Source organism: Galeopterus variegatus, unplaced genomic scaffold (genome assembly GCF_000696425.1).
Source record: "Galeopterus variegatus unplaced genomic scaffold, G_variegatus-3.0.2 Scaffold7314, whole genome shotgun sequence".
Taxonomy (NCBI): Eukaryota; Metazoa; Chordata; class Mammalia; order Dermoptera; family Cynocephalidae; genus Galeopterus; species Galeopterus variegatus.
Genome location: NW_007733425.1, coordinates 26,961 through 39,394, shown reverse-complemented (window position 1 = coordinate 39,394; position 12,434 = coordinate 26,961). Strand labels below are relative to the sequence as shown.

Sequence of the window (12,434 nt, the reverse complement as noted above, 5' to 3'; positions counted from 1 at the left end):
AAATAAATATCAAAGCCACAAAGATACATTTTATCTGCAGGTAATCCAACTAGTTAATATGACAATTAATTTTATGGCTTTACATAAGATCAGAAACTTTTTCTTTAAGTGGCTACAATTAACAATTCTTAATAGAACCAGTAAAATTAAAAAGGGGAAAAAGTGATTTAGATCAGAGGTCAGCAAAATTTTTTTTTTAAAAAAGGCCCAGTGGTAAATGTTTTAGGCTTTCTGGGTCATGCAATCTGTCACAACTACTCACCTCTGCTGTTGTAGCACAAGAGAAGCCGTAGACAACATGTAAACAAACGTGAGTGTGGCTGTGTTCTAATAAAACTGCAAAAACAGGCTTTGGGCTGGATTTGGCCCAAAGGACTCGGCCAATCCCTGACCTAAATTAGTGACCCTCAACCCTCTCTGCATCAGAATAAATGGGGGGCATTTATAAAACACCAGTACATAAGCGCTGCTCACCGAGATTCTTTATTGGTTTGTGTTAAGTGATCCTCGGGTGATTCTAATCCACAGTCAGGCTGAGAACTGCAATTTAGGGAATGGCCATTTGTCTTTCACTCCTCGCAGGTGGCAGGGACTATTCCTAGCTATCTCCATCAGTAGCCCTTACCAAGTGAGTCTCAGATCTTAGCATGACTCTAACACCACTTAGTAAGTGGAAATACCAACAGGGTAGGTCACTGGAGGAAAAAAATGGAAACTCAGAGACCTAATTCCACCTGATCTTTACCTCCATTGACCTTAACCAGGTAAGCCTCTGACCCTGTTCACCTGTTTTTAATCTTTTCCAGCATCAGTGGGAATAATTGTCGTCACTGGTGGAACTAAGGTTGAGTTCTGTTCTCTTCTAAGTGAAATGGAAGCATATTGGCGAAAATGGAATTCTTTCATCTCTTTTCAGATTTTCTAAAAAGTACACTTTATTAAATGTGAAATGCTTACTGGCAACTGAAACATGGGCCAGAGGAAAGTCATTGCCTCCCAAATGGTTGGTGTTGGGAAAATATGGAAAAAATGGTCAGGGCAGCTCAGACGTTCAGAATCTTGCAGAGCATTTGATGTAAATAGGCATATGCGCTCAGGTGTTCCTCAGTTATCATCTAGTGCAATTGCGCATGTGCACCCAAGTGTCCTGGGTTATGACTTAAGTATAAGGATGAGTGGCTCTCATCCATGGCGCCTCCCATCCTGGGGATGCTCCCCTGTAGGGGGACCACGGAGAGATCACTACTGCTGCTGGCGGCTGCTGCTGCCAGTGCCCCAGGGACCCTCTGCAAGGCCACTGCCACTGCCAGGCCTGGAAGCTACCGGACCTGTAAGCTGCTGCTGCTGAGGAAGCTGAAGACTGAGCTCATGTCTTCTGCCAACAGCTCCCGGAATCTTTCCCAATTACCTAGCATGGACCTGCATGTGAGGGGTCTGGGGACCCAGTCTGTACAATGGCTTTGGAGGGTCTGAGCCCTAGCTCTGACAATATAAGTGGAAACTTAGTATAACTAAAATAATAACTAAAATAATGAAACATTTTGGCTTTAGTTATGATTTACCTTACTTTACAGTTGGCATAGTCGTGGCAGGATTATGGGCAGGTAAAAGAGCCCAGCAATTCGAGTAGTCATTGCGGGATGACAAGCAGGTAGAGAAGCAGGAAACCCCTTGGGAGGGGAGGAAATGTGGCTGCCCTTGAGTATGTGGTGCCTGGTGGCTGCTTTCTTGTTGAATGGGGTCTGGCTGTTGCTCGTTGCACTGAGCCAACATGGACCAGAAACCCCACAAAGCGGCACAGTTTTGAGACCTGCAGCAGAAAGCAGACAGACTGGAAGTGACGATGCATGCCCTGGAGGCTGAAGTACAGCGACAGGTCATCCTTGCTTCCAACACCGAAGACGTATGATAAACCTGGTGGTGAGTTGTGGGGGACTGTGTGTCTCCTGGAATGACCTGCTCATCAAAATGAAGCACGAGCAGCCTGTGGGACCAGGCTGGCCGGTGGGCAACCAACAGGTGATCCAGTTCACTGCCTATGCCCCATATACCCAGGTTGAGTAGGTTGGCTTGGGGAAACAAAGTAGCAGAAACAGGGAGAGCCCCTGGTTACTGCAGCTATGGGACCTAGGGGTGGATGTTGTAACGTGCTCTGAGAGACAACGTAGTAAACACATGTCGCATTTGTCCAAAGGCAGATGGCTCGGAGGGTGCCACTTAAACCCGATGGCTGGCCGGGTGCCGTAAAACCCGAGAAAAGAGTGCCACATGCACATGGGCAGATGACCCAAGGATGGGNGACTGGAAGTGACGATGCATGCCCTGGAGGCTGAAGTACAGCGACAGGTCATCCTTGCTTCTAACACTGAAGACGTATGCTAAACCTGGTGGTGAGTTGGGGGGGACTGTGTGTCTCCTGGAATGACCTGCTCAGCAAAGGGATTATGGGCAGGTAAAAGAGCCCAGCAATTCGAGTAGTCATTGCGGGATGACAAGCAGGTAGAGAAGCAGGAAACCCCTTGGGAGGGGAGGAAATGTGGCTGCCCTTGAGTATGTGGTGCCTGGTGGCTGCTTTCTTGTTGAATGGGGTCTGGCTGTTGCTCGTTGCACTGAGCCAACATGGACCAGAAACCCCACAAAGCGGCACAGTTTTGAGACCTGCAGCAGAAAGCAGACAGACTGGAAGTGACGATGCATGCCCTGGAGGCTGAAGTACAGCGACAGGTCATCCTTGCTTCCAACACCAAAGACGTATGACAAACCCGGTGGTGAGTTAGGGGGACTGTGTGTCTCCTGAAACGACCTGCTCATCAAAGTGAAGTACGAGCAGCCTATGGGACTGGGCTGACTGGGCAACCAACAGGTGATCCAGTTCACTGCCTATGCCCCATATACCCAGGTTGAGTAGGTTGGCTTGGGGAAACAAAGTAGCAGAAACAGGGAGAGCCCCTGGTTACTGCAGCTATGGGACCTAGGGGTGGATGTTGTAACGCGCTCTGAGAGACAACGTAGTAAACTCATGTCGTGTTTGTCCAAAGGCAGATGGCTCGGAGGGTGCCACTTAAACCCGATGGCTGGCCTGGTGCCGTAAAACCCGAGAAAAGAGTGCCACATGCACATGGGCAGATGACCCAAGGATGGGTGCCCCTGCAGAATTTCAAGTATGTTTTCACCTGGTGAAAAGGTGGGAAAGTTAGTCTCCATTACTACGTGCCTGTCTCTGAGGCAGCAGCTGCAGAATGGCCACGGATATGCCCAGGGGCAGGGCAGCCACTCCTTGATGGTTTGGGAAAATGCAGTTGTTTGAACTGTGGGAGGACGCTGCAAAAAACTGCCTAAGACTGAGTGAATAGCCAGTGTAAGCCGAGCTGATTGAGGTAATTCAAAAGCAGGAGAAAAATGCAAGCGTGAAGCAGATAAACTGTTTGCTAAAGACATTATCTTGGAGGTGAGGCAGTCAGATACTAAGAGCCAAGACAATGGGGAAAAAAATGCCCTAGAGGCATCTGAGAAGTTTGGGAGAGCTCTCCCCATTCTAGGAGAACTGAGTTTGTCCTGGAGGGCAGACCCGAGGTGTCATTGCCCTTGGCAAACTGCTCCCTGCGTCCCAGTCACTCTGGCTGGAGCAATCCTGCCTCAGCACCTCCCCCCCCCAAAAAAAAGCTGAAAACCTCGTGTTAAGTTTGTGCACCAGCAGTATATGAGAGCAGTGGAGGTGTGGCAGTCTCCACCTAGATTTCAGAAGATGTATGGAAAAGCCTGGGAACTCAGAGACCTGCTGCAGGGATGGAGCCGCTGTGGAAGTCATCTATGGAGCAATGTGGAGCAGAAAAAGTAGGGTTGGAGTCCCCACAGAGAACCCCCACTGAGGAAATATCTAGTGGAGCCAGGACTGCCGCCAGGAACCTAGAACCGTGGGGCTGCTGGCAGTGTGCAATGATGGCCTGGAAAAGCCTCAGGCACCAGGGCAGCTCAATGGGCTGCACCTGGCAGAGCTGTAGGAGCAAGGTTGCCCAATGCTTTGGGGATGCAGGTGCCCCAGTGTGCTTAATGTTTGCCCTGTTTAGGTTTTGGATTTGAAGCCTGTTTTTCTTTCTTGCCTATTCCTACCCTTTTGGAACAGGAATGTGTACCCAATATCTGTGCCACTGTATTTTGGAAGTAGATAAATTCGTTCTTGATTTTTGCAGGTGCACAGCTGAAAGGATTTTTGCCTTTGGTCTCAGATGAGACTTTGGACTATTGAGTTGGTGCTAGAACGAGCTAAAGACTTTTGGGACTGTTGGGATGGAATAGGATATGTGAATGCAAGGTCAGTTATTCTCACTAAGGGAACATCATGGAAGATTCTGAATGTGCTGATTGTACAGTGAGGGACCCTGAAGGGGTGGATTGTTGGGAAAATATAGGAAAAATGGTCAGGGCCCCTCAGATGTTCAGAATCTTGCCGAGCATTTGATGTAAATAGGCACATACGCTCAGGTGTCCCTTGGTTATCGTCTAGCGTAATTGCGCATGTGCACCCAGGTGTCCTGGGTTATGGACTTAAGTATAAGGATGAGTGACTCTGATCCATGGTGCCTCCCATCCCTGGGATGCCTCCCCATGGGTGGCCATGGGGAGGCCGCTACTGCTACTGGAAGCTGCTGCTGCTAGTGACACCGGGACCCTCTGCAAGGCCACTGCCACTGCTGGACCTGTAAGCTGCTGCTGCTGAGGAAGCTGAAGACTGAGCTCATGTCTTCTGCCGACAGCTCCTGGAATCATTCCCAGTTACCTAGCATGGACCTACGTGTGAGGGGTCTGGGGACCCAGCCTGTGGCTGTGGAGGGTCTGAGCCCTAGCTCTGACAATATAAATGGAAACTTAGTATAACAACAATAATAACAATGAAACATCTTGGCTTTAGTTATGATTTGCCTTACTTCACAGTTGGACTCCACAAAATTTCACTTATGAATATAATTACCAGGTCCAGGAATTGCAGGGTTCGCATGTATTTTAGCCTGAAGTTCCAGGCAGACGTGTCTTGGTTGAGGAGACCAGTGTTAAAGTGAAGAGTGGCCTTCAAATCACTCCATCTTTTTTTCAATTTTCTCAAAGAATAGGACTCACTTTTCAGCTGTACAACAACATTTCCTTTCTCTTGCTTTGTGGTATCCAAACTGTTGGAAGAAAGGACGACACATCTGCCATGCCACCATCTGAGACTGACAGCTGTGGTGTCACTCAGAAGCAGGAAGGAATCACCTCCTCATAACTCCTCTTTCTCCTCTTCTGCACAGATGCAAGCTGCCCGTTGACTGTTCATAAAGGGTCGGCAGCCCAAGGTCCACACAGTATTGAACACAGTATCAGCCAGAGAATCACAGGCTGCATGAAAAAGATAAAAAGAAATATAAAGGTTAATACATGGGACTATCCCAAGTAGTGTGAGTAATTTTGAAGAGGCAACATTTTCAAAGATGACATGATATCCAGAGGAAAGTAGAGACAATCCAAATACAGTATTAAAGAGAAAAGCATACATTTAAGAGAAGCTTTTTCAGAAAAGCTATCCAGTCCAGTGAAGCAGAATACACTTTGAGGTGTCCTCCCTTTGTGGCCCCCCGGGTCAAAACAATGGTGAGCAATCAGTCTCCTATACCACCATACTCTCTCCATGGAAAATCTACCATTTTTGCAGAATACTCAAACACCACTATGTTTTCCATAGCTTTCCCTGTTCAAGTCTGGGATTAAAAATCACTCGTTGATTGAAAAGCACTTGTGTGTTGGATATGGTGGTCAGCCACCCTCTTAGGTGCCAGGACTACAGAGACAAAACCCATCATCCTCAACTCAAGGATCTCATGGTTTGGACAAAGAGGTGAATGGGATGGACAGGTAAACAGTCACACTACACCAGGATGATAGTAACCCTGATGTGGTACAGGAGCCCACAGAAAGGGTCTCTGTTCCTTTGGGGTAAGGGTTATTAGGGAAAGCATCTCAGAGGAAGTAAGATATCTAAGTTTAAACTTCAAGAATACTCAGGAAAATGAAGTACGGATACATGCTTCAACGTGGATGAATCTTGAAAACATTCAGCTAAGTGAAGGAAGACAGGCACAAAAGACCACATAGTGTGTAATTCCATTTATATGAAATGTCCACAATAGGCAGTCCATAGAGACAAAGTAGATTGGTGGTTGCCAGGGGTCGAGGGCAGGGGCAGATGAGGAGTGACTGCTAATGGATATGTGGTTTCTTTGGGGACTAATGAGAATGTTCTGGAATTAGAATGTGATTGTATAACTGTGGATATACAAAAACACACTGAGTTGTATACCTTAAAAGGGTGGATGTTATGGTATATGTGTGATATATCAATACAGAAAGTTGGTTTATTGAGAAGCTCATTAATGTTGACAAACTTTTAGCTAGACAAACCAAGAAAAAAGAGCAAAGACTCAAATTACTAAATTCAGGAATGATAAACATCACTACCAATCTTATGGAAATAAATAGGATTGGAAGGGATTATAAGAGAATAGTATGAATAACTGCATGTCAAAAAATTATATAATTTCAACAAAATGGTTAAATTCCTAGAAAAACAAACTGTTGAAACTGACTCAAAGAGATAGAAAATGTGAATATATTGCTAGCATGTATAAATGCAATTACTCATTCAAGCTTTTGGATTAGTCATTAAATCTTCCCCAAAGGAAACCCAATTCCACACTGCTTCACTGGGAAACCTTACCATTTAATATAGAATTAAAACCAATACTTTCCAAACTCTTGCAAAAATTAGGAGAAATTAGGAAAATTGAGATCATTGCCCAACGCAATTTATGAGGTCAGTATTACTCTGATACCAAAACCAGACAAAAACATGAAAATAAGAAACCACAGACCAATATCTCTTATGAATATAGATGCAAAATCCTCAATAAAATACTAGTAAACTTAATCCGACAACATATAAAAAGGATCACACCATGACCAAGAGGGATTTATCCCAAGAAGGCAAGGTTGGTTTTACATAATAAAATCAATTAATATAATTCACCATATCAATAGAATAAAGGACAAATACCACATGATCATCTCAATAGATGCAGAAAAAGCATTTGCAAAATTCCATCACTTTTTCATGATAAAAACACTCAACATACTAGGAAAAGAGAAGTTCCCCAACCTGATAAAGGCCATCTAGAAAAGGCCACAACCAACAATCATGCTCAATGGTGAAAGACTGAATGCTTTTACCTTAAGATCAAGAGCAATACAGGAATGTCCACTCTCAGCACTTGAATTTAATATTGTATTGGATGTTTTATCCATGGCAATTAGGCAAGAGAAAGAAATAAAAGGCATTCAAATTGGAAAAGAGGATGATACGCAGAAGACATTATTTTGGATATAGAAAAGCATAAAGAATCCACTAAAAATCTATTGGAACTAATGAATGAGTTCAACCAGTTGGGGGATATAAGCTCGACATGCAAAAATCAATTGTATTTCTATATATTATCAAATGATCTGAAAATAAAATTAAGAGAACAATTCTATAGTAGCATCAAAAAGAATAAAATATTTAGGAATAAATTTAACAAAAGAAGTGCAAGACTTGTGCCATGAAAACTATAACACATTATTGAAAGAAATTTTAAAAGATCTAAATAAATGGAAAGACGTTTATGACCACTGACCAGAAAACATAATTTTGCAGTACTCCTCAAATTGATCTACAGATTCAATAAAAGCCCTCTCAAAATTTCATTTCTTGCAGAAATTAAGCTGATCCTAAAATTCATATGGAAGTGCAAGGAATCCAGAATATACAAAATAATCTTGACAAAGAAGGTTTAAGATTCAATTTCAAAGTTTAGTACAAAACCACAGTAATAAAGACAATGTGATACTGACATAGATCAATGTAACAGAATGGAGAGTCGAGAAATCCTTACATTTATGGTCAATTGATTTTTGACAAGGCTGCAAAGACAATTTAACGTGGGAAAGAATAGTCTATTCAACAAATGTTGCTGAAACAACTGGATATCCAACATAGAAGAAAATAAAGTTCTTATACTATATACAAATATTAACTTGAAGTGGATCATAGAACTAAGTAGAAGAGCTAAAACAATAAAACCACTAGAAGATGTGAGTAAATCTTTGTGACCTTGGGTTTGGCAAAGTCTTATTACATATGACACCGAAAGTACAAGTGACAAAAGAAAAAAAGATAAATTGGACTTAATCAAAATTTAAAACTTCTGCACTGTAAATAACATCAAGAAAGTGAAAAAAACTGCACTGCTGCTGGAGTCCCTCTGGGCTCCCAAGCCTCGGCCATGCCCCCAGAGTTCCACATCCAGCCCAGCGATGACCAAACTGCCACCAAAAGCCCCAGGGGTCCATGAGCCAGGGGTGAAGGAAGGGGCCAGGGGACTCAGCCACACCCCCTGATGTTCGCAGCCAGCCCAGCAACAACCAAGCCACCACCAGAAACACCCCAGGTTCCTGAGCCAGAGTAGGGGGAACCCACAGGCCTCAGCCCTGCCCCCCACCACCTGCCACCTCCATTTTGCTATCCTCCTCCCACTTCTCCACAACAACATCCTTGAATGTAAAAAAATAATAATAAATTTTTAAAAGAAAGAATGCAAACCAAAAATAAAAGGGGAGAAAATATTTGCAATCATACATCTGATGAAGAACTTGCATCCAGAATATATAAAGAACTCTTACAATTCAAAAATAATAATTAAAAAATGGCCCAATTTAAAAAGGGACAAAGGATCTGAATAGATATTTCTCCCAAGCATATATGAAATGGCAATAAGCACAAAAAAAGATGCTCAACATCAGTAGGTGTCAGGGAAATGCAAACCAAAAGCACAATGAAATACCATTTCACATGCACTAGGGTCTATAATCAAAAAAACATAACCAATGTTGGTGAGGATGTGGAGAAATTGGAACCTTTATATATTGCTGGCGAAAATCTAAAATGGTGCAGCTGTTTTGGAAAGTGGTTTGGTAGTCCTTCAAAAAGTTAAATATAGAATCACCATATAACCCAGACCAAGAGAAATAAAAACATATGTCCCCACAAAAACTTGTACATAAATGTTCATAGCAGCATCATTCACAATAGCCAAAAGGTAGAAACAACCCAAATATCCATCAACTGATGAATGAATAAAGAAATTATGTTATAGCCGTACAACGGGATATTATCAGCAATACAAAGGAATGAAATACCGATACATTCTACAATATGGCTAAAGCTTGCTAAGTGGAAGCAGTCAGTCAGGGAAAACCACAAATTGTATGATTCCATTCATATGAAATGTCCAGAATTGGAAAATCTATAGAGCGAGAAAGTAGATTAGTGATTGCCCTCCAGGTGGGCAGGGGAAGTTCGCAGGGGAACTCTGCGAACATATGTAAAAAACACTTAAATGGGTAAATTGTATAGTACGTGAATTATAGCTCAATAAAGCTGTTTCAACAACAACAAAAAATGAATGATCAGTGCATTCCATGCAGAGAGAAACTGCACGGTCCGAAAGGGATGGGCCATCAGTCCAAGTCGTTTGAAATGGCAGGAGTCGCAGAGAAATCAGGATGTGCAAGCCGAGGTTGGAGAGGGAGGCTAGGGCTGAATCTGAAAGGGCCACTTACCTCATACTTTGGAGTTTGGATTTAAAGTTTTAAGAAGAGGAATTTACTGAATGGCTTATTATAAGTGGGGATGGCGGTCCGAAAGGGATGGGCCATCAGTCCAAGTCGTTTGAAATGGCAGGAGTCGCAGAGAAATTAGGATGTGCAAGCCGAGGTTGGAGAGGGAGGCTAGGGCTGAATCTGAAAGGGCCACTTACCTCATACTTTGGAGTTTGGATTTAATGTTTTAGGAAGAGGAATTTACTGAATGGCTTATTATAAGTGGGGATGATGACGATCAGATTCATGTGGTATAAAAATGTATCTGGTCCCAATGGGAGCATAGATTGGATGGGACCCAAGACTGGGTTAATTTGCAGTGACCAGGCAAGCAGGATATCAAAGACATATTTAGGAGAAAGAATCAATAGGACATTGCTTGGAGGAAGTAACTTGACCTGACTGTAGACTAGCAGCAGGTTCTGTTTCACCCTTTGTGGATACAGAATACAGTGATACTCCCTTTTACAGGGCCCAATTAATTATTCATATTCTCAAGCCCTCACACAATCACATTAGGACTGCACTCTAGACATTGATCTATGGACAAGATCCAAGTTTCCTTCTACTGCTGACATTCTTTGTGGCATGGGGCCAGCTCTTTATAAGCCTGAATTTCAACCTTTACCACCTAAAAATATAAAAGGCTAGTACCCGGATATAATGTTCTGGCTTCAGGAGCTGAGAGATTAAAACTTTTCCTAAGGTAGATTAGGAAAAAGAAATTACAGGGTCAGTTCTAGAAACTGGGTAGCTAAGCAGTATAATTAAATGACTCAAGTATATATAGTCCTATACACAAAAAAATTTTCTACTCTGGTTGAGAACAAAATAAGAAAAAAGGGTTTAAACCAAACCAAGTGGTCCTATACAGTATAACTGTCAATATGGAAAAGTATTTAACACTGGAATGGATAACCCAAGCCAGTTGGGCAACTTTTTCTCCGGTCTTGAAGGATAGGTTTTTATTTCTCTGGAAGGCTTTGGTGTGGTCCTTTCCATCAGGAGTGGTGCCAGCAGCTCATGGGCAGGACAGCAAGAACTTTCGTGAAGATGTGCCCAGAATCTTCCTTCGCCCTTGCATGGCTTACAGTTTTCTATAAAGGAAGTTCAGTGAGCTCTGCTGATCTTTTTGAGTAGAGGGGATCTGGCTTCATCCCTGTGTGAAAACAGGAATAACACACCCTGCTCACAAGTAAATGCTCTCACGATACCCACCTTCCACGTTGGAGACAAAGCCCAGACTCCGCTTAAGGTCAGAGCAGATGGAATGAAGACACCATCGGAATTTTGCATCACAGCGATACTTGTTGGCACCACAAGTGTCATAGCAGACATCCAGCTGGTTGCAGCACTTGGTCATTGCTGGAATGCCCAAATCCATCTGGGGAAAAGTGAAGGAAGGAAAGAGACAGAAGAAAATGCCACGTTTAGACCAAGAACCTTGGGCAAACCTGCCCACCTTGTTATTAACTAGCGAGTTCTCAAATTCATGTTACACATTCAGATCAATTCAGAAAACCAGTGACTCAGTAGAATACGTCAGACTGAGAGTCACAAGGTGCTAAGTTTTTATTGTTCTTTAGTTATTAGTTTAATCAGTGACTCTGGACCATTTTCATCTTTTCTTTTAGATTTTAGTAATTTTCAAATTCGCAGGCTGCAATGGTGATGAAAACAGGGACCAGAAGTGCAGTCAAGAGGGCCGAACTACAGGACTTCCAAATCCAATTAAAACTTAACTTAATATTTCTATATAAGAATTTGTTTGGGCAAAGGATTCCAAGTTTAAGGAGTATAAAAAATTTAGCACCAGTTCAACATCAAAAGATCACCAGCATTCCTCGGGGACCCGTCCCACACAGCACTTTTTTGAGAGTGTGTGTGTGTGTGTCCGTGTGTGCCGGGAGCAGAGCAGAACATAGTTTCTGATCACAAGGGAACTATGGTCAAACCGCAATATCACACATGTACTAAGCGCCCTGTAAACAGCAGTAAGCATCGTTGCATAAACTGAGTAGGCATAGAATGCCACGCATGGTTATCAAATAAGACTTTTTTTTCTTGAGAGGATTTTTTTTTGGTTTATTTTACTTTCTTTTTGTTACTAGTCAAGTGCTTGAGAGGGTTTTGAAAGAAGATTGAGAGAGGATTATTAGAGAGGAGGGCAGGCTTAGGATGGAGCAGACAGAGAAAGGAAATAATGAGGAAATCCTATGGGAGTGAGTCAATATGTTTAGGATTTCAAAGGTCTTAGCAGAGAAATATATATGCGTGTGTATATGTGTGTATATATACTTTTTTTTTAATTAGGGAAGAAGGTTGATGGATGGCCTTGACTTCCAAAGTAAACTAGTTAGATTTGGTAAAGAATGTTGAGCAGGGAAGGGACATGATAAAAAAAAAGTGATTAAAAGAGTAATTGTTCTGTGGCACATAAAGTAGATTGGGACAGAGTGAGTCTAGACATAGGCAGAGCACCTTAGTCTCGTTTGCAGTTTTTCTGGTCCTATAGACTTGGACTTGGAGGCTGTGAAAATCTGGTTTCAGGGTATGGTCGGGGATTGATTCATCAGCAATTATAGATCCTTTCCACTTGGGCGTCCTTAAGTGTTCTCTTACTTGAACTTTTATTCCAAGGCCACCTGCTGTGGGTTAAATGTGTCCCCTAAAAGTTCATGTACTGGAAACTTGAACCCCATTGTAACAGT

At 42.8% G+C, this 12,434-nt stretch overlaps 2 protein-coding genes across 2 annotated transcripts in view; one reads left to right on the top strand and one right to left on the bottom strand.

Moving 5' to 3' along the window:
* The window catches only part of OIT3 (oncoprotein induced transcript 3), a 29,694-nt gene extending 25,448 nt beyond the window's left edge, over positions 1–4,246 (top strand). The window contains exons 10-11 of the mRNA XM_008591817.1: positions 1,165–1,330; positions 4,191–4,246. Of these exons, the coding sequence (XP_008590039.1) occupies positions 1,165–1,330; positions 4,191–4,246 (222 nt within the window). The remainder of the gene's footprint in view (positions 1–1,164; positions 1,331–4,190) is intronic.
* Positions 4,247–5,213: 967 nt separating this feature from the next.
* Positions 5,214–12,434, bottom strand: part of PLA2G12B (phospholipase A2, group XIIB) — an 18,399-nt gene continuing 11,178 nt past the window's right edge. The window contains exons 3-4 of the mRNA XM_008591816.1: positions 10,942–11,107; positions 5,214–5,373 (exon numbers count right to left, since the gene is read on the bottom strand). Of these exons, the coding sequence (XP_008590038.1) occupies positions 5,255–5,373; positions 10,942–11,107 (285 nt within the window). The 3' untranslated portion in view covers positions 5,214–5,254. The remainder of the gene's footprint in view (positions 5,374–10,941; positions 11,108–12,434) is intronic.